The sequence below is a fragment of the Salmo salar genome, chromosome ssa27, assembly GCF_905237065.1.
Source record: "Salmo salar chromosome ssa27, Ssal_v3.1, whole genome shotgun sequence".
NCBI classification, from domain to species: domain Eukaryota; kingdom Metazoa; phylum Chordata; class Actinopteri; order Salmoniformes; family Salmonidae; genus Salmo; species Salmo salar.
In genome coordinates this window covers 30,723,973-30,751,876 of record NC_059468.1, presented here as the reverse complement: position 1 = coordinate 30,751,876, position 27,904 = coordinate 30,723,973, and the positions used below count along the sequence as shown (strand labels likewise).

Genomic DNA, 27,904 nt, shown 5'->3' with positions numbered 1-27,904 from the left:
CTCACCTTTCACCAGTCCACAATCCAACATCAGTTTATGCAATGGAACAGACAGAGTGTTCAAACCTATTCCCCTAATTAGAACACTATTCCCCAAGTCAGTCTCAGCAGAGAAGAGTAATACAGACTCCAACACAAACGATTCAGAGGCACCTGTGTCTCTCGATCGTCACTGGCACTAGGTCCTTACTTCCTAACATAGACACAAAACCCTCCGTAATGAAAGGTAAATGGTCTTGGTCAATATGGACTCACACATGCCCCTGGGCATGAGACGATGTGTCAGGAGTGAACTGATATGGAACAGGCGCAGCTAACACCGTAGGCTTAGATTTAACGTAAGTGCAAGTACTGGATTTACCCCTAGCCCTGAGAACCGGACATTCATATTTCCAATGACCCAAACCTTGACAATAGTGACCAAAGTCAGCTTTACCACGGGAGTCAGGCTCAATCCTAGTTGAATGAAACTCTGCTCGTGAACCAAAGTATCTCGGTGAGCGAGGCCCAAATCTCTCCATACGCCCCCACTCACTCTGAATACGAGGCTCTGCAAAGACACTTGAGTCAAAACATACCCGTCCGCCAAAACCGCAGCTTCAGCGACAGTCTACTTTTCGTTCGTTAATGTACGTGGCTATATGATTAGGGATTGTGTCCTTAAATTGCTCTAGCATAATCAGATCACACAGCCCTTAGAAAGTCATAACTGCAGATGCGGAACACCAGCGATTAAACTGTGAAGATAACTCTCACACAAACTCAACATGAGTCTGTTTATTGTCCCTTTTTAAAGTTCTAAGTCGTTGGCAGTAAGCCTCAGGGACCAATTCGTAAATCTGTAACACAGCCATTTTAACCTTATAACTGACACTGTCAGCTACACTAAGAGCTGAATATGCTTCCTGCACTTTACCAGTCAACACACACTGCAACTTTAAAGTGCGGTCAGAATCAGGCCAACTCCTAGTGTCAGCAACACGCTCAAACAACGAAGAGAATGTCTCAGGGTCCTCATTAAATTTAGGCAACAGCCGTAAGTTCCCAACAATATCAAATGTGTCCTGGGCACAACCAAAAGAGGAACGACCCCTAGGTAAATCTGGGTCACCTTCCCAGAGCAAACTCTCCCCTGAGAGCTTTCCTTCCCTAACCAACTCTAGCCGCTCTTGTTGCAGTTTGATTTTAGCACGAGCCAAATCCTGTTCATACTTTACACGATCATGCTCTAGCTTCTCACGATCATGCTATAGCTAACAGAAGCAGTTCCTTCTGCTGTTCAAAAAGACTGCAAGGGCTAACAGATGGAGCAGCCATTGTAACGGAACAGGGAGACGGTGAGTCAGCAGAGGCTGCCCCAGTGGTAACTTCAAGAATACCACTCCATCAGATTGGCCTTCAATATCAACCTAATTTCAACCTTGTAGTGTTCAGCAATCTTCAACAGCTGTTCTTTAGTTCTTCAGTTCCTCTGATGGAAAGCGAATAAACTCATCTACGTAAGACGCCATAGTCAAGAAAATACAACAAAAAAATCTCACTCTTCCCCTCTGCTGAGCACACCAGACCACAACCAGAGAAATGACAATCACACTGGGCGCTACAGAAAAATAAAACAAAATAACCATGCCCAACGTATTCCAAAGTGAAACACATCGTTAAGCCTAACAGGGGAAAAAGAAAGGCTATAATTCCAGGTAGCAAGTTTCACTACCCTACACAAATCTCCCACGAGGTACACAGCCAATTGTACTCACCTCAGACCAATGTCCCAACAACAAGTAGAGCAAGAGTCTCCAGCCTGGGCAGGGGCTTGGAAACTAGCCAAAGTACTCTCCAATGCAGCACACAATGATGATCCACCGCAGTGGCAAGTTTACCAAACAAACAAAGGCAATCAATACTGGGCACCAAACATTAAAACTCAAACAAGCTGTTACAAAAGATGCAAACAAAGCACCTGAGTTTAACATTAACTCCACGTTTTCTCCCAAACACAATACCTTCAAGATCCTGGATGAGCCCCCACTTGTCACGAACCGGCTCAAAGTTCATAACAAAAAGGAGACAACGTGGAGATAAGGAATAACCAAATATATTTATTAACTGAAGTAACGTAAATACAATTAACAAATATGTGTAGTCAGTAGTGTAAGTGTGGTTGTGTGCATAAATGTGATCATGAGGGTTGTTGAAAGATGCCACAACCAAAATCTGTGTCTGCATGGAGAGAGTCTCCCCAATAAATGGGGAAGAGGTGTATGTGTCCCATTTCGCTGACGACCCTCCCGGCGCCGTCACATATTCCATCTGAGCTCCTAGTGTGTGCGGCTCTCCTTTTCTTTTTCAACTGTCCTTGATTTACAACAGGGGGTGAGGTGTTGACCCCCACCAGGTCACACCGCTACTGTGATAGAGCAAGTGAAGTTGAAGTAATGGTAGTTGATGCACCAATGCCCATAGTGTATAGGCCTATTTGTCAACCAAAAGAACCGGACATGCTGTATGTAAATAAAGTGGAATTTGTGGCATTCATTGCAACTGTGATAAACTGCACACACGGCTCAAGTAGAAAGGCAATCAAAGCAATTTGACATTGTGGCTGCGGCAGAAAAGTATCCTGACCTGTGTTCGAATACTCATACTAACCGCACTAACCATACTATTTGTGACGTAAATTGAGTATATAGTATGCTTATTGGTCAGAGTATGGATATAGTTAGTATGCCAAAAGTTCCCTGATGTTGTACTACATTCGCCAAAATACGACGTATATAAGCAGTGGACACTATTTCCTTGCTTTTAGGGCCCATAATGCATTTCATCAGAAAATGGGCGTAGCTTCACATTGTTTTCAGATTTGAAGAAAATTGAGGAAAATATGCAGACAAAATCCTACAAGAGCGGATACAATTCATTACTTTAACTAATTATGACAAATGTTAAGAAAATGTAATAAAGTAATGACTTTTCAAATAAGTTACCTTACACATTATGTTGGCTGACAATTTGTTAGCTACGCTATCCTTACGAACCACATAGCATATCATTACATCAGTATGTACCTGTATTTTTGCTAGCTAACTAACGTTTGATGTATTAGTAGCCAACTAACTTGCCAGTATATTAACTATATGCTACCTATCTACAGTACCAGTCAAAAGTTTGGACACACCTACTCATTCAAGGGTTTTTCTTGATTTCTACTATTTTCTACATTGTAGAATAATAGTGAAGATGTCAAAACTATGAAATAACACATATGAAATTATGTAGTAACCAAAACAAAATGTTAAACAAATCAAAATAGATCTTATATTTGAGATTCTTCAAAGTCGCCACCTTTAGCCTTGACAACAGCTTTGCACACTCTTGGCATTCTCTCAACCTGCTGCATTAGAATGTATTTCAGTTAACAAGTGTGCCGTGTTAAAAGTTAATTTGTGGAATTAATGCGTTTGAGCCAACCAGTTGTGTTTTGACAAGGTAGGGGTGATATACAAAAGATAGCCCTCTATGGTAAAAGACCAAGTCCATATTATGGCAAGAACAGCTCAAATAAGCAAAGAGAAACAAGAGTCCATGATTACTTTAAGACATGAAGGTCAATGCGGAACATTTCAAGAATTTGAACGTTTCTTCAAGTTTCTTCAAAAAACATCAAGCGCTATGTTGAAACTGGCTCTCATGAGGACCGCCACAGGACAGGAAGATCCACAGTTACCTCTACTGCAGAGGATAATTTCATTAGATGTAACTGTACCTCAGATTGCAGCCCAAATAAATGCTTCACAGAGTTCAAGTAACAGACACATTTCAACATCAACTGTTTATAGGAGACTGCGTGAATTGTATTTTTGTATTTATTAAGGATCCCCATTAGCTGCTGCCAAGACTACCACATATCTACAGTACTAAATCCATGTGTGTATATATAATGCGTATGTTATCGTGTCTATGTTTGTGTTGCTTCACAGTCCCCGTTGTTCCATAAGGTGTTTTTTTAATCTGTTTTTTAAATCAAATTTTACTCCTTGCATCAGTTACTTGATGTGAAATAGAGTTCCATGTAGTCATGGCTCTATGTAGTACTGTGTGCCTCCCATAGTCTGTTCTGGACTTGGGGACCTCTTGTGGCATGTCTTGTGGGGTATGCATGGGTGTCCGAGCTGTGTGCCAGTAGTTTAGACAGACAGCTCAGTGCATTCAACATGTCAATAGCTCTCTTTTTTTTTTAACTAGGCAAGTCAGTTAAGAACAAATTCTTATTTACAATGACAGCCTAGGAACAGTGGGTTAACTGCCTTGTTCAGGGGCAGAACGACAGATTTTTACCTTGTCTGCTTGGGGATTCGATCTAGCAACCTTTTGGTTACTGGCCCAACACTCTAACCACTAGGCTACCTGCCGTCATAAATATGTAGTGATGAAGTCAATCTCTCCTCCACTTTGAACCAGGAGAGCTTGACATGCATATTATTAATATTAGCTCTCTGTGTGCATCCAAGGGCCAGCCGTGCTGACCTGTTCTGAATAAATTGCAATTTTCCTAAGTCCTTTTTTGTGGCATCTGACCACACGACTGAACAGTAGTCAAGGTGCAACAAAACTAGGGCCTGTAGGACCTGCCTTGTTGATAGTGTTGTTAAGAAGGCAGAGCATCGCTTTATTATGGACAGACTTCTCCCAATCTTAGCTACTACTGTATCAATATGTTTTGACCATGACAGTTTACAATCTAGGGTTACTCCAAGCAGATTAGTCTCCTTAACTTGCTCAATTTCCACATTATTTATTACAAGATTTAGTTGAGGTTTAGGGTTTAGTAAATGTTTTGTCCCAAATACAATGCTTTTAGTTTTAGAAATATTTAGGGCTAACTTATTCCTTGCCACCCATTCTGAAACTAACTGCAGCTCTTTGTTAAGTGTTGCAGACATTTCAGTCGCAGTAGTAGCTGACGTGTATAGTGTTGAGTCATCCACATACATTGACACTCTGGCTTTACGCAAAGTCAGTGGCATGTCGTTAGTAAAAAAGCAAGGGGCCTAAACAGCTACCCTGGGGAATTCCTGATTCTACCTGGATTGTGTTTGAGAGGCTTCCATTAAAGAACACCCTCTGTGTTCTGTTAGACAAGTAACTCTTTATCCACATTATAGCAGGGGGTGTAAAGCCATTTCCAGCAGCAGACTATGATCAGTAATGTCAAAAACTGCACTGAAGTCTATCAAGACAGCCCCCACAATAATTTTATCATCAATTTCTCTCAGCCAATCATCAGTCATTTGTGTACGTGCTGTGCTTCTTGAGTGTCCTTCCCTATAAGAGTGCTGAAAGTCTGTTGTCAATTTGTTTACTGTGAAATAGCATTGTATCTGGTTAAACACCCTTTTTTCCAGAAGTTTACTAAGGGTTGGTAACAGGCTGATTGGTCAGCTATTTGAGCCAGTGAAGGGGGCTTTACTATTCTTGGGTAGCAGAATGACTTTAGCTTCCCTCCAGGCCTGAAGGAATACACTTTCTAGTAGGCTTAAATTAAAGATGTGGCAAATAGGAGTGGCAATATCATCTGCTATTATCCTCAGTCATTTTCCATCCAGATTGTCAGACCCTGGTGGCTTGTCATTGTTGATAGACAACAATACTTTTTTCACCTCTTCCACACTGACTTTACGGAATTCAAAAGTACAATTCCTGTCTTTCATAATTTGGTCCGATATACTTGGATGTGTAGTGTCAGCATTTGTTGCTGACATGTCATCCCTAAGTTTGCTTAACTTGCCAATGAAAAAGTAATATAAGTAGTTGGCAATATCAGTGGGCTTTGTGATGAATGAGCCATCTGATTCAATAAATGATGGAGCCGAGTTGGCTTTTTTCCACAAAATGTAATTTAAGGTGCCCCAAAGCTTTTTACTATCATTCTTTATATAATTGATCTTTGTTTCATAGTATGGTTTATTTTTATTTAGTTTAGTCACCTTATTTAATTTGCAGTACGTTTGCCAATCAGTTGGGCTGCCAGACTTATTTGCCATACTTTTTTCCTCATCCTTCTCAACTATACAATGGGGATTTAACAGTTTTTAGAGTCATTTTCTTAATAGGTGTGCGCTTATTAGGCCTTCATGGTCAAATTGCTGCAAAGAAACCACTACTAAAGTACAGCAATAATAAGAAGAGACTTGCTTGGGCCAAGAAACACGAGCAATGGACATTGACCGGTGGAAATCTGTCCTTTGGTCTGATCAGTCCAAATGTTAGATTTTTGGATCCATCCGTGTCTTTGTGAGACGCAGAGTAGCTGAACGGATGATCTCTGCCTGTGTGGTTCCCACTGTGAAGTATGGAGGAGGTGTGATGGTGTGGGGGTGCTTTGCTGGTGACACTGTCTGTGATTTATTTAGAATTCAAGGCACACTTAACCAGCATGGCTACCACAGCATTCTGCAGCGATACGCCATCCCATCCGGTTTGCGCTTAATGGGACTATAATTTATTTTTCAACAGGACAATGACCCAACACACCTCCAGGCTGTGTAAGGGCTATTTAACCAAGAAGGATAGTGATGGAGTGCTGCATCAGATGGCCTGGCCTCCACATTCACCTGACCTCAAACCAATTGAGATGTTGGGATGAGTTGGACCGCAGAATGAATGAAAAGCAGCCAACAAGTGCTCAGCATATGTGGGAACTCCTTCAAGACTGTTGGAAAAGCATTCCAGGTGAAGCTGGTTGAGAGAATGCCAAGAGTGTGCAAAGCTGTCATCAAGGTAAAGGCTGGCTACTTTGAAGAATCTCAAATATAAAACATATTTTGATTTGTTTAACACTTTTTTAGTTACTACATGATTCCATGTGTTATTTCATAGTTGTGATGTTTTTACTATTATTCTACAATGTAGAAAATTGTAAAAATAAAGAAAACCCTTGACTGAATAGCTGTGTCCAAACTTTTGACTGGTACTGTAACTACCCAACTTTATTGACTTGATTATTCCCGTCATTCTTAGCTTAGCTAAATGGTATAGTCATTGTGCGTTCTCAATGGACATTCGGGTGCTTTCTAAATTTGCTCTGGCTATCTACTCCGATTTCAGAGCACGTAACTTGTGAATTTACGAATGCTCAACACACGTTGAATATGGCTGGTGTCAGTAAACTTCAGCAAAAAAGCGTAACATTTTGAACTCTTATTATGGTGGCGATTTGACAAAATTACATCATGATCTTGAATTGGACTCGCATTTTTCTGGTCTCGGTCTAGAGACTAGACTCTCGGGCTAGACTGTCTTGGATCCCTTGTCCCTCTCCTGGTATTGACTTTATCTGCAATAAATACATTTGATGGAAACCCATGGGGTGATCAAACTTGAAGTGTTTGCCGCGCACACTTGTGGAGGGCTGGAACGAGCAGGGAATGGCTTCCATTGAGAAGGCAAGAATGAAATGTATGTCAGGAGAAGTGCATTATTATCATAAGGAGACATATCCTTGAATTATGGAGTAGGAATGGAGGGCAAAAGAGATGTAGAGGAGGTTGAAGAGAGAGACGGAGGAAGAGGATGAGCTTGAATTTGTTAAAAATTGAGGGAAAATGTCAGAAAGTATAAGCAAAGTAAGCTGTACACCGGATCGAAGACAGGAGGAGAAATGGAATTGAATGAGGGCGAAGTATCGGAGGTGATAGGTGTGGTGAAGTTCTCAGAGCCCGAGGATTGCACCAAGGGTCAGGATAAATCAGAGTCTGTGATGGTAGGAGTGACATTTTTGGAAAAGTGGACTCTTGCCTTTTGGCTGAAAATGGAGTTAGGTGCTTTGGAATCAGTGAAGGTAACCCAAAGTGGTCTTGAGATAGTTGTTTGTGTTTCTGTTGGTCAGATGGAGCAGGTGCTCCACGTCAAACGACTTGGGACAAGAAATGTGAATTGTTTTGCTCTCAAGAAAGGGCACCATTGAAAGGAGGGATTACTGTGGTACTGGTAAATGTGGCAGCGGACCAACTGAAGGGGAAGATTCCTGTTTTTCTTTTGTTTTTTGGGGGTGTGTAGATCAGCTTTAACATTGATTGCAGATAGATTGTGGCTTACATTGATGTAATTGTATGCATCATTTCCCATCCCCCATATATATTTTGTAAATATAAAATATTTTGTTTGTGATGCTTGTCGTTTGGTGCGACACAGAGAGGGTGGCGTGAGTGTAGAAATAGAAGAGTCGTTGTCTGTTCTTTTGACTGTTGATGTTGAGTCTTTGCTCGACTAAGTGATGTTAGGATATATCAGTTATCCCGCACACACTTTTGTGCCAAATACATCACATTGTTACAGGTGTCAAGCTTATGGGCATGTGGCAGCAGTGTGTAGGAGGGAGGTTTCTAGGTGTGAGAAGTGTGCAGAAGGGCATGAGACAAAGGAATGTGTAACATTGGGGAAAGTAGTGGTATGTGTTAATTGTAGGGGTGCCTATGGGGCTGGGAATCAGAAGTGTCCGATGCGAGAGAGGCAGGTTGAGGTTACCAGGGTTAGTTATGCAGAAGTTGTCATATGCTGAAGCAGTGAAGAAAGTAGAGGAAGATTGGTCAAGGGATCCTGAGAGGAGTGTTGTGAGTAGTAGAACTGTACCAGTACACAGAGATAGGCCCTCAAGTGATATATGTTTCAGTCAAATTTGATTTTTAGCGTTTATAGCAATGGTTATCAACTGTACTGCAGGGATGGAACATAAGTATCAGAAAATTGAGGTTGGGGTGGCAGCTGCAGAGAAGTATTGTGTACGAGATTTGACGTCAGAAGAGTTACTGGGTGTGTTGTGTGGTGGTGTCCCATCCTTTCAGGCTGTTGGCCTGAGGTACGACTAGATAGATTTAGTGGAGTAGGGTGGTGGATTTTTAATGAGTGTAGGGTTAGTGTGGCCAGAGGCAGGGAGAATCTAAATCCTACCTGCCAGCCCCTGTTGCTCTTAAAAAAGATAACAAAATATTTGAGACTATATCTAATGACGTTCTACTCAATATACTCTTTAAAACTAATGTCATGTTTCCCCTTCTCCCTCATACTAGATCATCCTCTATCTTTCCCTCCAATAATGTCCACACTGTATCAATACATGCTCCATTGTCTCTGTTTCCTGGCAATACTCACATTTTCCTGTTGGATGCTTTCCTATCACATGTAAGGTCTTATTCAACTGGCTGTGTCCCACCCTTAATCTTGTAAATATAGCCTCCTCTCTTCTGTCCCTTCCTGCCGTTCTCTTCTCCCCAACTTTCCTCTGTACTTGAAATAAATGCCTGCCCTTAGTATCGCTCTTCCACTGCTCCTGCCTTTTCTCCACCAACACTGTCCATATCATGCTTTTCACCTCTGCCTTGCTCATTGAAACTACCACATCAACATCCCCACTACTTAGTGCTTGTTTAGCCAGTACATTAACTGCCTCGTTCCGCTGGGACCCATGTAAATATGATCTGTATACCCATTTGTTTACTCCTGCCAAGGGTTTGTAGCAGGTCTTGTCCGCTATGTGATATAAACGACTGGAGATTCCTTAACACTGCACATGAATCAGAGTAAATAACTACTCTCTCTGGCCTAACTTCCTCCACCCACTGCACGGCCAACAGTAGGGCCATCATCTCTACCGTATATACAGCCACATGATCTTTCGGCTGCATATTTTCCGCCTTTTTCTTCAAATCTGAAAACGTTGTGAAGCCACGCCCATTTTCTGAAAGATTGCATTATGGGCCATAAAAGTACGGAAATAGTTTCTATACTTTGTATTTTGCACGACATCAGGGAACTTTTGGCATTTTAACTATATCCATATTATGACCTATAAGCATACTAAATTCACATCACAAATACTTCGGTTAGTATGAGTTTTGGAACACAGATCCTGCGATTAGTATGACGCCAGTTGCTCATACCTGATCTAGACCACAGATTGTGGATTTACTGTAACATATTTTCCTATCATAGGTTCTAGGTCCATTTACAGAGAAAAAGTTGGAAGCCGTTCCTAGACTAACATCGGAAGCAAGTAAGTGCTTTATTTTTTTATGAGTGCTTTTTGTAGTCTATCCATGTCTTACCTTGTTATCTCTGATCTTTATTATAACCGATGCAGCCAATCCCCTTACTGTCTTTAAGCTGATATCAAAAACCCATGGTAATCAAGAAAGTAAAGTCACCACAATATATTGTTCCAGGAGCGGAATAATGACATACAATGAATACAATTCAAACCGCTGTCAGGAGTTTGCAGAATAAGTTTTCAGGATCCTCTAATTGTACTACTGGTTGTTTTAAACAAGGTTTGCACTAATGATGGAAGATGAAAAGCATATGCAGGTGGTTGCAGTAGCAGCACCCGAGAAGCCCGAACCAGCCATGCCCCACGCAACAACAGTGGCGGAATTCGGAGACGCGCCGGTGTGCTCAGCCCCCTACCACTCCGCTGCATCTCATCTGTCTGCTTGTTGTCATGGAGGAGCCAAGATGGCGTTCCTGGCCTATAGCCTAGGCAAACGGGAAATAAATCAGTATTTTAGCATTAAAAATGCTAAATTATTATCCGTCGCTGCCGTCATTCTACTCACCTTGTTTCACACCGTTTCTCGGTATTATGGAGGTAAGTGACTGGCTCCTAGATATATTGTTAGCTAGCTTGACACAGACTCAACTCGGTGTTAGTGGAACTTGTAGCTAGCTAGCTAGTAAACTAAAGTTACCTTCCCTCTGGCCATTTTTGTTCACAGTATTTGCAATTGCAAGGAAACATGAATAAACGTGCAGTAGCCTGAATTAACTGAATAAAGTAGCTAACTAACATTAGCAAGCTACATTGTTTCAGTGCAGGTGGATACTGGATACAGTCAGTAGTATCGGAAAGGAATCGCATCGTTGCGAACTAACCCATGTTTACATATTGTAGCCGCACACGATAACTGGCTAACTAGGTAACTTTCATGTGCATTGAAGTCTTCATATATACAGCCATTGATTGAATTATACTGAACAAAAATATAAACGCAACATGTAAAGTGTTGGTTTTATGAGCTGAAATACAACATCCCAGAAACGTTCCATATGCACAAAAAGCTAACTTCTCTCAAATGTAATGTCTAACGTTATCTCAACGTTAGCTAACGTTAACTAGCTGGCCAGTTAACTTTAACATTTCTAGCTAGCTAGTTACTATATAATTCATACTAGCTAGCTAATTAACCAACTGCACATGCGTGGTTATTAGCTACCATGCTAGTTATCATGGTTATTTACAGGAAGTTAAAATCTATCTTAATACTGTTGGTTGATAGTGGGGATCATAAAGCAATCTATTGTAGATGGGTAGCCTATGTCTTATGAATGGTAATGATCCTGCCTCAACCATACTGTCCAAGATGGCATAGCAGTCAGACGTCTGTCGTCGTCCCCTTGTCGTGTCCCGTGTGTGTGTGTGTATATATCTTTTATATATTTTTTTCTAAAAACTCAACCTCAAAACACTCTCCTGCAACCCGCATCACCAATTAAAAAAAAATATATATATATTATTTACCTCCAATCTGAAATCCTCAACAGAAGCTAGCCAGAGGTTAGCCAGACGCTGGCCATTTCACTGGCTAACGTTGGAGTTCAGCTAGCCACGGTTGGCGGTCATCGGCTATCCCTTAGCTCGAAAAGCTACCGCCAGTTTTGTACAGCGCGACTCAGACCAGAGCATACCGGACCTATTTTCTCTCCATATCCCCAGATTTCTACCGCAGGCTCTGGACATTTACACCTGGATCTTGCAGCTAGCTAGCTGCTACCCGAGTGACTTGGCTAACGTCGGTCCCGGAGCTAACATCAATTATTCTGGAGCTAGCTGTTCAAGCTAGCCAGCTGAAGAGTTCCATCAGCCACCTCTGGGCTACAATCACCTATCCGGACCCGTTTTACTGCCGATGCGGAGCCCCATCGGGCCTTCACGACTGGACTACCAACGTTATCTGCCCGAGGGAGTTATCCAACTGGCCCCTTCGTCGCGACGTAAACTGAACGTCCACCTGCGGCCCGCTAATCGTTAGCTGTCTTATCGGCTGCTATCTTAATAGGTCTATCGGACAATTTTCTTGGGCCACTATAACTATAACTATTTTGCCAATTGAACTGTCCCCCCTACCACACGGAACCCCACTAATCTACCGACGGAAACGCACGAGGTGGCTAAAAACAGACCTCCCTCTATCTTCTGCCAGCTTGCTACCTATGGCCCTGCTAGCTGTCTGAATCTCACTTGGACATTTATGATCACTCAGCTAAGCATGCCTCTCCTTAATGTCAATATGCCTTGTCCATTGCTCTTCTGGTTAGTGTTTATTGGCTTATTTCACTGTAGCCTCTAGCCCTGCTTATTATACCTTATCCAACCTTTCAGTTCCACCACCCACACATGCTATGACATCTTCTGGTTTCAATGATGTTTCTAGAGACAATATCTCTCTCATCATCACTCAATGCCTAGGTTTACCTCCACTGTACTCACATCCTACCATACCTTTGTCTGTACGTTATACCTTGAAGCTATTTTATCACCCCCAGAATCCTGCTCCTTTTACTCTCTATTCCGGACGTCATAAACGACCAATTCTCTAAGCTTTTAGCCGTACCCTCATCCCACTCCTCCTCTGTTCCTCTGGTGATGTAGAGGTGAATCCAGGCCCTGCAGTGCCTAGCTCCACTCCTATTCCCCAGGCGCTCTCTTTTGATGACTTCTGTAACCGTAAAAGCCTTGGTTTCATGCATGTTAACTTTAGAAGCCTCCTCCCTAAGTTTGTTTTATTCACTGCTTTAGCACACTCTGCCAACCCGGATGTCCTAGCCGTGTCTGAATCCTGGCTTAGGAAGTCCACCAAAAACTCTGAAATCTTCAGCCCTAACTACAACATTTTCAGACAAGAGAACAGCCAAAGGGGGCGGTGTTGCAATCTACTGCAGAGATAGCCTGCAGAGTTCTGTCCTACTATCCAGGTCTGTACCCAAACAATTTGAACTTCTACTTTTAAAAATCCATCTCTCTAAAAACAAGTCTCTCACCGTTGCCGCCTGCTATAGACCACCCTCAGCCCCCAGCTGTGCTCTGGACACCATATGTGAACTGATTGCCCCCCATCTATCTTCAGGGCTCGTGCTGCTAGGTGACCTAAACTGGGACATGCTTAACACCCCAGCCATCTAAGCTTGATGCCCTCAATCTCACACAAATTATCAATGAACCTACCAGGTACCACCCCAAAGCCGTAAACACGGGCACCCTCATAGATATCATCCTAACCAACTTGCCCTCTAAATACACCTCTGCTGTTTTCAACCAAGATCTCAGCGATCACTGCCTCATTGCCTGCATCCGTAATGGGTCAGCGGTCAAACGACCTCCACTCATCACTGTCAAGCGCTCCCTGAAACATTTCAGTGAGCAAGCCTTTCTAATCGACCTGGCCCGGGTATCCTGGAAGGATATCGACCTCATCCCGTCAGTAGAGGATGCCTGGTTATTTTTTTTAAATGCCTCCCTCACCATCTTAAATAAGCATGCCCCATTCAAGAAATGTAGAACCAGGAACAGATATAGCCCTTGGTTCTCTCCAGACCTGACTGCCCTTAACCAACACAAAAACATCCTGTGGCGTTCTGCATTAGCATCGAACAGCCCCTGTGATATGCAACTTTTCAGGGAAGTTAGAAACCAATATACACAGGCAGTTAGAAAAGCCAAGGCTAGCTTTTTCAAGCACAAATTTGCTTCCTGCAACACAAACTCAAAAAAGTTCTGGGACACTGTAAAGTCCATGCAGAATAAGAACACCTCCTCCCAGCTACCCACTGCACTGAGGATAGGAAACTCTGTCACCTCTGATAAATCCACTATAATTGAGAATTTCAATAAGCATTTTTCTACGGCTGGCCATGCTTTCCACCTGGCTACCCCTACCCCGGTCAACAGCACTGCACCCCCCACAGCAATTCGCCCAAGCCTTCCCCATTTCTCCTTCTCCCAAATCCAGTCAGCTGATGTTCTGAAAGAGCTGCAAAATCTGGACCCCTACGAATCAGCCGGGCTAGACAATCTGGACCCTTTCTTTCCAAAATGATCTGCCGAAATTGTTGCAACCCCTATTACTAGCCTGTTCAACCTCTCTTTCGTGTCGTCTGAGATTCCAAAAGATTGGAAAGCAGCTGCTGTCATCCCCCTCTTCAAAGCAGGGGACACTCTTGACCCAAACTGCTACAGACCTATATCTATCCTACCCTGCCTTTCTAAGGTCTTCAAAAGCCAAGTCAACAAACAGATTACCGACCATTTCGAATCCCACCGCACCTACTCTGCTATGCAATCTGTTTTCAGAGCTGGTCATGGGTGCATCTCAGCCACGCACAAGGTCCTAAACGATATCGTAACCGGCATCGATAAGAAACAATACTGTGCTACCGTATTCATTGACCTGGCCAAGGCTTTCGACTCTGTCAATCTCCTCATCGGCAGACTCAATAGCCTTGGTTTCTCAAATGATTGCCCTGCCTGGTTCACCAACTACTTCTCTGATAGAGTTCAATGTGTCAAATCGGAGGGCCTGTTGTCCGGCCTCTGGTAGTCTCTATGGGGGTGCCACAGGGTTCAATTCTTGGGCCAACTCTTTTCTCTGTGTACATCAATGATGTCGCTCTTGCTGCTGGTGAGTCTCTGATCCACCTATATGCAGATGACACCATTCTGTATACTTCTGGCCCTTTTTTTGGACACTGTGTTAACTACCCTTCAGACGAGCTTCAATGCCATACAACTCTCCTTCCGTGGCCTCCAACTGCTCTTAAATGCAAGTAAAACTAAATGCATGCTCTTCAACCGATCACTGCCCGCCCCTGCCCGCCCATCCAGCATCACTACTCTGGACAGTTCTGACTTAGAATATGTGGACAACTACAAATACCTAGGTGTCTGGTTAGACTGTAAACTCTCCTTCCAGACTCACATCAAACATCTCCAATCCAAAGTTAAATCTAGAATTGGCTTCCTATTTCGCAACAAAGCATCCTTCACTCATGCTGCCAAACATACCCTCGTAAAACTGACCATCCTACCGATCCTCGGCTTCGGCGATGTCATTTACAAAATAGCCTCCAATACCCTACTCAATAAATTGGATGCAGACTATCACAGTGCCATCCGTTTTGTCACCAAAGCCCCATATACTACCCACCACTGCGGCCTGTACGCTCTCGTTGGCTGGCCCTCGCTTCATACTCGTCGCCAAACCCACTGGCTCCAGGTCATCTACAAGACCCTGGTAGGTGGCTAGCTGAAGTCCCTTATCTCACCTCATTTGCTCACATTGTATATAGACTTATTTTTCTACTGTATTATTGACTGTGTTTGTTTTACTCCATGTGTAACGCTGTTTTATGTGTCGAACTGCTTTGCTTTATCTTGGCCAGGTCGCAATTGTAAATGAGAACTTGTTCTCAACTTGCCTACCTGGTTAAATAAAGGTGAAATAAAACAATTAAAAAAACAGAGGAGGCATGATCCTAACTGGACATTTTATAAGTTATTGTTTGTATCTGACTGGCAAGAACCTGCCTCCCGAATATGCCTTGCAAACAATGGTCTTTGTTTATGGAAGGTGTGGGACACTGGGCTTTCTGTTTGTACAATGATAACAGCTGCTGTTGTCTGGCTGGCTTTGACTCCAGATGCTCTTGACTCCTCCTCTTGCCACCTGTCATCTTCTGAGTGTTTGCGTTGGTGAATTGGCAGATGGGTCTAAATCAACTAGAACACAAGTTAACGCCAGGAGGTGTCCTTTAATGGAAAATGTTAATAGATTAATTTGTACCGCAGGCTGAAATGCTGTCTTGGCTGAACCATGCATTGTGCACACTGCTGCATTTGAAAATGACTAGTGTAGAGTCAGCAGGTTTCACATATCCCTTTGTGTGTTTTGTTATGGCTGACTGGGATGTTCTCTCTGTCTTCCCCTCAGGCGGAGACACATGTGAGTGGCTGCTGTCCAGTGGGCGGTACCTGGGAGAGACCGTATGGCAGCCCTATGGCTGTATGATGCACAAATACAAAAATACGTGAGTCACACCCATGAGGGGAATGTATAATGTGCATGTGTAAAATGTAGATGGCATGTTTAACCAAGCTCACAACCACACAATTGCAAAAAACAAATTTCAGTTGTTACTATGTGCAAGTGATTCATTAGGTTATTTTTACCCTCACAGTGAAGCAAAGACTTGCCTTGCTGAGAAAAGGGTGGCCTTCGTTGGTGATTCTAGAATACGGCAGCTATTCTATTCATACATCCAAATAATCGATGCTGCACAAAGTGCAGATGGAAGAAAGGTAGGTTTAGTACCCCTGGCATAAAGCACACACAAAATATTTTTTGTTTATATTCATCCCACCATGAATCTGAGGGCTTTGGGCTGAATCCTAATTTCAGATCTCTGCCCGTGACTCATTTTCCCACAAGGCTCCCATTGACGTCAATGCATGATTGGTCAGAGTTAAGTTGGGGTTCAGCCCTAAGTGCATATAAACAATGTATATCCATTGTATTCCTGAAATGGGATAGGTAATTGCTGTACTATGTCATGACAGCAATGGTCTACTCTTAGATTGACTGTTTTATCCCCTGTTGTAATGTCTGTCCACCAGCACGAGAACATTCTCTTTGAAGACAGGAGCGCTTCAGTCAATGTGGTGAGCTATTTATCTCTATCTGTTTGTCAGTCAACAATAGCGATGTAAAAGCCAACTTTTTATTTTACTCTGTAGATTCTCTATTTAAAATGTTAAAATAATTTAAGGCAAATGGCATGTATTTTTATTTAGGAGATTTTCCCAATAAGAGTGACTGTTTTCTGTTTTGCTGATAGGACTTCCTGTGGTATGCAGAAGTGAATAACTCTCTGAAGGAGCGCTTGATATCATGGAGAAAGGTAAAGAGAAGCACATTTATCCAGCAGACCTGGGGTGTATTCATTAGAGCACACATAGCAACGTGTTATGCACTGAAAAATGTTTAGCAATGAAAATGAGCATTTTGTTATTGGGGAGGTTTAGGTTTGTCCCTCATTTTTTCAGCCCGTTGTGTTTGTTTTCTAGTGAATACACCCCTGGTTTTGTCAGGAGCAGATCAGAGTTCAGTCAAAAGATAAAACATTTCTAATCTGAATCACATCTTTGTTTACTCAACTTCTGTCCTCAAGTGAAAGTGTATACTGTACGTTACTGAACCTGTGATTTTTAACAATGCATTTTTTGCTTGACTGTATGCAATATGTAAGACTATAGGTATATTTAAGTGCTACTGTATAAATACTGATGTTTGATTGAATTGAGCCCTTAAGACCATTTGGCTATTTCGGTTTCCCATAAACAGAAGATACAGAGCAATAGTTTTCTGCTATTTAAGGTCATTCAAAGATAACAGTGCGCTGCAAGATTTAATAGGATTTCTTGACTGTTGTAGGATCCTTCTATAAAACCAGATGTCATCATCATCGGAGCTGCCACTGTGAGTGAAGGATGCTCGTCTTCCACTCTGTATACCACTGATTATCACATATCAGCCTGCATAGTTTAGATTCATTTCATCATTGAAATCTATCTTTCCCAAAGTGGTCCATCAAGTTGCATGGGGGCAGCAGCGAGGCGCTGCAGCAGTACAGGGCCAACCTCACAGCCATCTCCTTGCCTCTGGAACAGCTGGCTGAGGATGGGGAGGTCTACTGGGTCTTACAGGGTTAGTGCTTTACTGTTCATTCACTTGTCAGTCAGAGAGAAATTATGATAAGTGCTTTGAAAGTGAGGAATTGATATTGATTAAGCATCTCTCTTGTCTCTCTCTCCTCCAGACCCTGTCCACGAGGAGGGTCTGAGTGACAACAGGAAGATGATCACTAATGAGCAGCTGGAGCTATACAACAAGGTGGTGCTCAGCACTCTGAACAGCAACAAGAAGAACTCCAAGGCCAGAGTCAGGTTCCTGGGCGCCTTGCGCCAAGCTGCCATGGAAGCCATCGCCCAATCAGCTGACGGCCTGCACCTTCCTGAGAGCACCCGGAACGTGGTAGGTGTTTAGGTGCTGACTGGCCTGGCACCTCTTCCTGCATCTGTGGGATTCAAATAACAGCTGGCTTAAGGCTAAAATGAAAACAGACATAAAAGATGTATGATTTGAACCAGCTTTATGCTGAAAAAACATCAGGCTGTATGACTCTCCAAACCAGCACCGTGTCAAATAACACGTCCATCCATTATAACTTTCATTCATCATTTGACAGCCTCCATGTGCACCTGTATTTCCCTAGTTAGTATACTTAACAAAAATATAAATGCAACATGCAACAATTTTTAAAAAGATTTTACTCAGTTACAGTTCATAAAAGGAAATCAGTCAATTGAAATAAATGAATTAGGCCCTAATCTATGGATTTCACATGACTGGGCAGGGGTGCAGCCATGGATGGGCCTGGCTCCCAGTGGGTGGGCCTATGCCCTCCCAGGCCCACCCATTAGGGAGCCAGGGCCAGCCAATCAGAGTGAGTTTTCCCCACAAAATAGTTTTTCCCCTTCTCAGGTGATCCCGCAGGTGAAGCCGGATGTGGAGGTCCTGGGCTAGCGTGGTTACACGTGACCTGTGGCGTTGAGGCCGGTTGGACGTATTGTCAAATTCTCTAAAACAACAGAGGCAGCTTATAGTAGAGTCTGGCGCTCTATAATGCCCCTCTACCCTCCACCAGGCTGCCATGGTGCTGATGAACGCTGTGTGCAACAAGGTCCTGCGGCCCACCGACGGCTCCTGCTGCCAGTCCCTGCCGGCCCCCAGCCTCCTCCAGAAACTGATGGCCTGCGTCTTCCTGGGCTCAGCCCTGGTCTTTCTGGTGCTCCATGCTCTGGGCCACAACAGGTACACTGGTGGGAGGAGCTATAAGAGGATGGGCTCATTGTAATGGCTTAAATGGAACCGAGTCAAACACGGTTTCCATATGTTTGACGTGCTTGATATGTTCCATTCATTCCATTCCAACCTTTACAATGAGCCCGTCATCCTATAATTCCTCCCACCACCTTCCTCTGAGGTACACACTCCCCTGTGGCTCAGTCGCTTAAAGCGTAGCGCTAGCAACACCAAGGTGGTTGGTTCCCACTGGGGCCACATACTGATGCATGCACCTGGACTATTTTGTGTGTTCAGAGCTCACTTGTAAAAGAGACCTGGATCTCAATGTGACTTCATTATATACATAAAGTTTCACTGTACTGTAAGTCGCTTCGGATAAAAGCATTTTGCTAAGTGTCATGTAAACAAATTTAACAGGCCCTGGAAGTCCCGGCCCACTCCCCCCGACGTGGAGAGTGGCGAAGAGAAAAAGCCGGCCACGGCAGCATCTCCACTCAACCACAAGGCTCCATTCCAGGCCCTGTCGAAGATGGGCCTCATCATGGTCTACTTCTACCTGTGTGACCGCGCCAACGTTTTTATGAAGGAGCAGAAGTTCTACACCCACTCCACCTTCTTCATCCCCCTCATCTATATGTTTGTCCTGGGGATCTTCTACAGCGAGAACAGCAAGGAGGTGAGAGGGTTTGGGATAGAATGTTTAAGGGAGTTGGGTGGAAACTGGTGTTTTTGCGAGAGTTTAAAAAAAAAAAAAAAATTGGGTGGGTGGGTGTAAGCATAGGTCTACATGAATTCAGAGATCTTTCTATTTTAAAGGATTTAAAGTTGTTGTTGACGGCTAACCTCAATCGTCCATGTCTGATCTGAGAGAAGGCTCTATCTATCTCAGGGATTTTTCTATTTCCCACGCAGACCAAGCTGCTGAACAGAGAGCAGACTGACGAGTGGAAGGGCTGGATGCAGCTGGTCATCCTCATCTACCACATATCTGGAGCCAGCGTTGTGAGTTTCACCATTCATTGTCTTTGATTTATTGCTTTAAATATAAACTAAATTAATCATATTATGATTGCATGTTTTACTGCTATGTGTGACAAGTGAAGGGATGTGGGTTTTAAGTCAACCTTCCTTCCCAGTTCATCCCTGTGTACATGCATGTCCGTGTCCTGGTAGCAGCATACCTCTTCCAGACAGGATACGGACACTTCTCCTTCTTCTGGCTCAAAGGGGACTTTGGATTATACAGAGTGTGCCAGGTAACCATAGGAAATGATTGGGTTTTATTAGAGTTAATAAGTAGTGGTTCCAGCTGCTATGCCTATTCTAAGAGACGAAACTGAACATCAAATGAACAAGTGTTGACATGTAGTGCCATAGAACAATTCACTTTGAATCAAATACCAAAACATGAAAGAAACATGGATATTAAGCCTTAAATGTATTGATCACATCTTTATAAGGAAACCCTTGATAAGAAAGATTCCGTCTGGCCAAAGCTTACCTCACACAGGTTTTACTTCGGTTAGGCCCTCCAATATAGAGTTCCTTACCTCAAGTCACCCTCTGTGTTATCTTCAATTATAAACTGGGTGGTTTGAGCCCTAAATGCTTATTTGGCTGAAAGGTGTGGTATATCAGACCGTATACCACGGAGATGACACATTTTATTTTTACTCTTCTAATTAAGTTGGTAACCAGTTTATAACAGCAATAAGGCACCTTGGGGGATTGTGGTATATGGCCAATATACCACGGCTAAGGGCTGTATCCAGGCTTTGCGTCGTGCCTAAGAACAGCCTTAGCCATGGTATATTGCCAATATACCACACCCCCTCAGGCCTTATTGCTTAATTATGAAACTGGTTGTCTGGATCCTGAATATTGATTGGTTAATACCAGGGATGTATAGCACTACATCATGATAATGTGTGTGCATCCAAAGAAATGGCAATAGGAACAAAGGTAAACAAACGAAAGTACACTGTTGGCTGTCATTTCAGCTGCTTGATGCTTTGTTAGCTTTAGTTGGCTAGCACGCAAAGGAGAAGTAGCTAGCTTTCATAGCTACATCCCAAAGATTTGTTTAGCATAGCAACCATTGCAAGTAGAATGGGTAGAATGAACCACCAACCCATTTGGTTAGCAACTTCAGAATCTTAGAGCTAACGACTGGCTTTTGCTCAGACTATTTTGTAAGGAAGGATTAAATAAAACTAATTTACTCAGTATAATGTTTTTAATAAGAACTGTTATAACCATTTTATTAAAGCAATAAGGCCCTCGGACCCGTATCTTATCGAGAATAACTGCCTCCTAGGGGCTGTTTCCCTTCCCTTGGCTTCAACAAGTAATGCACTTAGTTAGGAGTTATTTACACGATAATTCCCGGGTTCTCATGCCTTATTGCTTAAATGTGACCACTTCCTGTGTCTGTCCACTCTGGGGTGAATTTTCCCCTTGGTACAGATCTAGGATAATCCTCCCTTCCCCAATCCTAACTTCAACAATTAGTGGGGAAAATGCTAAACTGACCCAAGGTCACCGTTTAGGAGCAACTTCACCCTACTCCTGTCTCTCCACAGGTCCTGTTCCGTCTCAACTTCCTGGTGGTGGTGCTGTGTCTAGTGATGGACCGGCCGTACCAGTTCTACTACTTTGTGCCCCTGGTCACCTTCTGGTTCGTCGTCATCTATGCCACCATGGCCATGTGGCCCCAGATACGGCAGAAGAAAGCAAACGGTCAGTATGGGTCAGCCATTGTACTGGACAAGTTGCAGTAATGATGGTAGTATTGATAATGATATAAAATAGGGTTTAAAGAGTAAATGTCATGAGCAGTTGTAGTCAGTTGAAGAAGTAGATCAGATGGCCTGCCCTCCACAATCACCTGACCTCAACCCAATTGAGATGGTTTGGGATGAGTTGGACTGCAGAGTGAAGGAAAAGCAGCCAACAAGTGCTCTGTGTATGTGGGAACTCCTTCAAGACTGTTGGAAAAGCATTCCAGGTGAAGCTGGTTGAGAGAATGCCCAGAGTGCAAAGCTGTCATCAAGGCAAAGGGTGGCTACTTTTAAGAATCTCAAATATAAAATATATTTTTGGGGTTACTATATGATTCCATATGTGTTATTTCCTAGTTTTGATGTCTTCACTATTATTCTGCAATGTAGAAAATAGTAAAAGTAAAGACAAACCTTTAAGAGTAGATGTCCAAACTTTTGACTGCTACTGTATATACACACAGCATATTTGTCTCTGTTTCCCTTTTAAAATAAACAAAAATACTAGTGTTGATTTGTGAAGTAACACTGTCCAGCACAGTGAGTTTAGTCATTTGTCTTTTTACAGGTAGCGGGATGTGGCACGTTGGGATTCTAGGGAAGCTGCTTGGGCTACTCCTGTTCATCTGCTTCTTTGCTTATTCACAGGTGAGTTCATCATCTGGTTTATTCACTCATTTAGAGATATTCTCTTAATATTTCAAATTATTTTTTATTTTTTTTACTGCTATAGGTCATTTCATAAACCGTCTCAGAGTAGGAGTGGTGTACTTGATCAAGTCTCCCCCTGCCCATGTAATCTAATTCAGATTTAATCTAAAAGTCAAAACTGATCCTAAATCAGCGGATGTTTAACTAACTTACTCTGTCTCTTTTCCAGGGGTTATTTGAGAACATTTTCTCAGTATGGCCCATCTCCAAGCTCTTTGAGCTGAATGGAAGCATTCATGAGTGGTGGTTTAGGTGGAAGCTGGATCGATTTGTAAGTAAACATTTGAACGTGTTGCGACACTCTTTGGCTGTGTTTAGACAGGCGGCCCAATTCTGATCTTTTTTTTATTTTTACTAATTGGTCTTTTGACCAATCAGATCAGCTCTGAAAAAGATGTGAAAAGATTTGACATGATTGGTAAACTGCCCAATTAGTGAAAAAAAGATCAGAATTGGGCTGCCTGTCTAAACACAGCCAAAGAGTTGCTCTATTGTATTATATTATCATATTAAGGTATCAAAATATCACATCTCTCTTTAGTGAGTTGTGCCATAAACCTCTCGACTAGGTGAATCTGTTGGTCGATTTTTAATGTTGAAGATCGTTCTATGGGTTGGACAGTAGACTAAGTGGTCCTGTGTGGCTCAGTTAGTAGAGCAGGACACTTGCAACGTCGATAATTTGTGGGTTCGATTCCCACTGGGGCCACCCCTACAGAAATGTATGCACACAGCACTAAATTGTTTTGCATAAAAGCATCTGCTAAATGTTGTTTATTATTATATTAGTAACTGAATGTGTGTTTTGACTTTGTCTTTCAGGCCATTATCCACGGCATGCTGTTTGCCTTTGTCTACCTGGTACTACAGAAGTGCCAGGGCCTCTCCGAGGAGAAAGGAGAGCCTCTCTTTTCCACCAGGATCTCCAACATTCTACTCCTCATCTCTGTGGTCTCATTCATGGTAAAACAGAACAACTTTTGGTGTATTTAACCATTCTTAAAGAAATACACTCAAACTATCTTTTAGAATATTGTTTATTAGTCCACTGTTAATACAATCCCTAAATCATTGTGCATGTCGTCAGTACATTTTTCAAGATGGAACACTTTCAGTAAAGAGCGGAAACTGTGATTTAAATGAAATGTTAAAAAAATGATGCGTTTTGTGTAATGGAGTGTGGTATTCCTTTACACCAGTCAGGTGAGGATATCGATCACCTGTTCTCATAAAGTTACCCTCATTAACATTCACACTGAGGTGAAATAAATCTCTTAGCTGATTTACGTTGTGCTCCTTGAACACCACTCCTTTCCTAACCACTCCATGTTTCATCTGTTCCAGACCTACTCCATATGGGCCAGCAGCTGTAAAAACAAGACCGAGTGCAACGAGCTGCATCCCTACATCTCAGGGCTCCAGGTAAATACAGTAGGAGGTCAGACCTTGCTTACCATTGGTCTCAAAGCCATGCTCACAGTTATTTTTGCCATACACTTGATTCAATTTTCGTTATTTGTCAAGTAGTTAGCCCTTAGCTAAGGAGTTGGTGAACATCTTTTAACACTTTCTGCACCTTCTACAAAACATATTGTAATTGACACAGACATGGATTTCACCAATGTTGACATTGCCAAAGCGCCGTTAAACAATAACTAGAGAAAGCATCACCTTTGGGTAGACTAACCTTTAGGTAGGCTAAATAATGGCACCTGTGGCCTAGAGGGTTTTGTTGAAACTAGCATTTATCTTCCATAAGTATCCCCTCTTAGGCTATGATATACCTAGCCCAAAATAACAAGGGAGTTAGTTGCCTTCTACAATAACAGGATGGGTGTACTCTACTGTAGCCCAGCCGAAGAAGAATTCACAACGTGTCATGGGTTACGCTTCATCTTTAGACAAATAAAACCGGTAATGTCCACTCACTGTTTTGCTGCTCCCAAATGAAACAGAGCTGACGTTCCCTTGTTTCTACATATTGGATCATCATTTGTTCCAGCCCCGTTAGAATTGGGATGCTAGCTCCCCCCACCCGATACAGTTGGTTCATGTGCTGATTGGCTGGAATGTCTTTCTTCCTCTCAGATCCTAGCCTTCATCTTAATCAGGAACATTCCCGGTTACTCCCGCTCTTTATACAGCTCATTCTTCGCATGGTTCGGGAAGATCTCCTTAGAGGTAAGATGGACTCCCATGGCAGGCATGCTGAATTTCTGTATGATACTTGTGAATTTGGTTTATTGCATTGACGTCATGTTCTGTACCCAAACACCCTCTCTCTCTCCGTCCCCCAGCTGTTCATCTGCCAGTACCACATCTGGCTGGCGGCGGACACCAAGGGCATCCTGGTGCTGATCCCAGGCAACCCCTTGCTCAACATCATCATCAGCACCTTCATCTTTGTGTGCGTGGCCCACGAGATCTCCGTGATCACCAACGACCTGGCCCAGGTGGCCATCCCCAAGGACGGGGGCGCCCTGCTCAGGAGGTTGCTGGTCGCCGGGGTCTTCACCCTGGGCCTACTGCTGGTGTCCAGGAGCGCTGAAGGGATCCAGGGAGGAGGCCACTGAGGGGGGAGCGGGTACCACAGTGGGGGAGAGCTAGACTGATTTCTAGACTGAGACTGACTGACTTGTTAGTCTTCCATGCCCCCAGGGTCGTATTAATTTGGCACCAAGCGGAATAAAACGGTCTGAAAGATTGAGGGGCGTCCTGTTTCATGCCATACGTCGTGCCTCATTGAATATGACTGGGGTGAACAGACAGGTCAAGTTGAGGACAAGGATTTGTCTCTGTCTGTCTGTCTCTTGACTGCTCTGAGTACTGGGTTGAAAGTGATACACTGAAGAGGACGAAGTCCCAACGTGGGCCCACACCCCACGGAGCAGCACGGAATAAGGTTCTGACTCCTTTACTATAGACATTTACAATAGGAGGGTGAGGCGGGGGTCGGTTGGTGGTGGGTTCGATGATGTGTGGATTTTAAACTAGCTTAAAGGTCCTCATGCTTGCTGTGTGGTCCGTGCAGCATTTGCCCCACCCTTCTTAGCCAAACCATTCCCCCCTCCATGTTCTCGCTCTCGTTCCATTCCTCTAAGTTAATCACACTCACAGCTGTTGGTCTAAAGCAGCTCAATCTGGGGTGGACTTTACACTGAAAGCAGAGCTCTCTCGCGCTCTCTCTCTCTCTCCTCGCGCTCTCTCTCTCTCCTCGCGCTCTCTCTCTCTCCTCGCGCTCTCTCTCTCTCCTCGCGCTCTCTCTCTCTCCTCGCGCTCTCTCTCTCCTCGCTCTCTCTCTCTCCTCGCTCTCTCTCTCTCCTCGCGCTCTCTCTCTCCTCGCGCTCTCCTCTCTCTCTCTCTCCTCGCGCTCTCTCTCTCTCCTCGCGCTCTCTCTCTCCTCGCTCTCTCTCTCTCTCTCTCGCGCTCTCTCTCTCCTCGCGCTCTCTCTCTGCTCTCTCCTCGCTCGCTCTCTCTCTCCTCGCGCTCTCTCTCCTCGCGCTCGCTCTCTCCTCGCGCTCTCTCTCTCGCGCTCGCTCTCTCCTGCGCTCGCTCTCTCCTCGCGCTGCTCTCTCTCTCGCTCGCTCTCTCTCCTCGCTGCTCTCTCTCTCGCTCGCGCTCTCTCTCTCTCTCTCGCTCGCGCTCTCTCTCGCTCGCGCTCTCTCTCGCTCGCGCTCTCTCTCGCTCGCGCTCTCTCTCGCTCGCGCTCTCTCTCGCTCGCGCTCTCTCTCGCTCTCGCTCGCTCTCTCGCTCTCTCCTCGCGCTCGCTCTCTCTCCTCGCGCTCGCGCTCTCTCTCCTCGCGCTCGCGCTCTCTCTCCTCGCGCTCGCGCTCTCTCTCCTCGCGCTCGCGCTCTCTCTCCTCGCGCTCGCTCTCTCTCCTCGCGCTCGCTCTCTCCTCGCGCTCGCTCTCTCCTCGCGCTCGCTCTCTCCTCGCGCTCGCTCTCTCTCAGATGGTGGTAACAGTGAAGAGTGGGTAGAAAAACAACGGATTTGTAGTGCTTCCCAAATGTCCCTATTCCCTATGTAGTGCACTACTAGTGTGGCATTTAGGATGGAAATAAACTTGTGATGAGAGGTTATGGTCACCTAGCTCTGAAATCTGTTTTATGTACAGTATTAAATTATTTAAATTAAGCTTATATTTTACAAGGTTTTAGTTTTTCATTTTAATATTCAGAGCCTATGACTACTTTTTGTGAATGAAGTATTGCATGGGTATTTTTTGTTTTTATCATCACCTGAAAGACCAGCCATGCCAGACAGAAGATGCACTTATGAATTTTTATCACAGAATGTTGTTGCATTCTGGGTCTGACACAACCACTTGTCTGTGTGATACACTGTTAGTTTGTTGTTTCACCAACTTATCCTGGTATGTTAAAGGAGAGGTGTAGGATGTTCTTTCTGTGTTGCTCGTTAGTCCTTCTCTTAAACCAGGCTTCTCAGAGCTACAATAGAACAGGCACTGCTTTGTACATACAGATAACTGACAAAATAAAGGAAACGCTTGAGTAAGTGAGGGATACAAATGAGACAGCGTTTTCCACCACCATCAACAAAACACCAAATGATGGAATTGCTCGTGGAAGAATGGTGTCATGTCCCTCCAATAGAGTTCAAGACACTTGTAGAATCTATGCCACGGTGCATTGAACCTGTTCTGGTGGCTCATTGTGGCCCAACACCCTATTAAAACACTGTTGGTGTTTCCTTTTTTTGTCACTTACCTGCAGCTACTGTACCATGGTAGAACTTCTGACAAAGCCTACTTTCATGTGCATCAGTAGCTACCACTGTAGCCAGGCCACTGCTAATGGATGAGTCAACAGATGGATGAATTCTGCACCTGATGTTAGGTTTCTTTGAAATGGAATAGTAGACAGATTTTAGTATATCTGCTACTTAATGCATTTAGTACCTCACCTTGGAGGTACTGTAGCCTAAACACAACAGCCCAAATTGTACAGATTTAAGGAAACACTGAATCGCTTCATATCCAGTTATTGAATCGTTTTGATACAATTTTGAGCCATTGGTTATAGTGGCCATTATTTGACACCCTTAAATGTGTAAATCAACTGCTTAAAGCTTGATGATAAGGCAATGTTGCAAATATTGTAAGTGTACATTAAGACTGCAAATGAGTGAATTTTTAAAAATGTTTTATTTTCTGTAAATGTTGAAGGTTAATGGAGTTGGGTGTACACTTGTTGATTTACTTCAGGTTCATCTAGCTTCTCAATCACATAAAATCAATACCACAGATTGGTCTGACGGGTCTTGGCACTAGGGGTTATTCAGAAGACTATAGTGCGTCCCACAGGGCACCCTATTCCCTATGTAATACACTACTTTTGATCAGGGTCCATAGGCACATATGGTATGTCACCTATTTGCTTGTAGACTCAAAACATGACCCATTTTGATGAATTGATTTATTGATTA

The 27,904-nt window shown here is 43.5% G+C and overlaps 1 protein-coding gene across 7 annotated transcripts; it reads left to right on the top strand.

Annotated features, from left to right (window-relative positions):
• The first annotated feature begins 9,748 nt into the window (after positions 1–9,748).
• LOC106588938 (N-acetylneuraminate 9-O-acetyltransferase) lies at positions 9,749–25,774 on the top strand. 7 transcript variants are annotated; one of them, XM_014178505.2, is made up of 21 exons: positions 9,749–9,876; positions 9,987–10,047; positions 10,322–10,638; positions 16,034–16,130; positions 16,281–16,401; positions 16,717–16,761; positions 16,938–17,000; positions 17,534–17,578; positions 17,683–17,806; positions 17,919–18,133; positions 18,807–18,973; positions 19,385–19,643; positions 19,880–19,969; positions 20,104–20,223; positions 21,550–21,706; positions 22,316–22,395; positions 22,628–22,729; positions 23,281–23,421; positions 23,803–23,880; positions 24,547–24,639; positions 24,756–25,773. In XM_014178505.2, the coding sequence occupies exons 3-21, from the start codon at positions 10,332–10,334 to the stop codon at positions 25,029–25,031; spliced, it is 2,580 nt and encodes an 859-aa protein (XP_014033980.1). In that variant the 5' UTR covers positions 9,749–9,876; positions 9,987–10,047; positions 10,322–10,331; the 3' UTR covers positions 25,032–25,773. The 7 variants fall into 7 exon arrangements, with proteins under 7 accessions (XP_014033980.1, XP_014033982.1, XP_014033983.1 ...); XM_014178507.2 differs by lacking the exon at positions 20,104–20,223 and having other exon boundaries at positions 24,756–25,774; XM_014178508.2 differs by lacking the exon at positions 10,322–10,638.
• Positions 25,775–27,904: the final 2,130 nt, after the last annotated feature.

What these genes read in the sequence shown, in the direction of transcription:
- LOC106588938 (XM_014178505.2), top strand. Translation starts at nt 10,332, where the DNA reads ATGATGGAAGATGAAAAGCATATGCAGGTGGTTGCAGTAGCAGCACCC. An exon ending in ATGCACAAATACAAAAATAC is followed by an intron (nt 16,131 to 16,280) that starts GTGAGTCACACC and finishes TTACCCTCACAG; the next exon opens with TGAAGCAAAGACTTGCCTTG. An exon ending in TCATCATCGGAGCTGCCACT is followed by an intron (nt 17,579 to 17,682) that starts GTGAGTGAAGGA and finishes TCTTTCCCAAAG; the next exon opens with TGGTCCATCAAGTTGCATGG.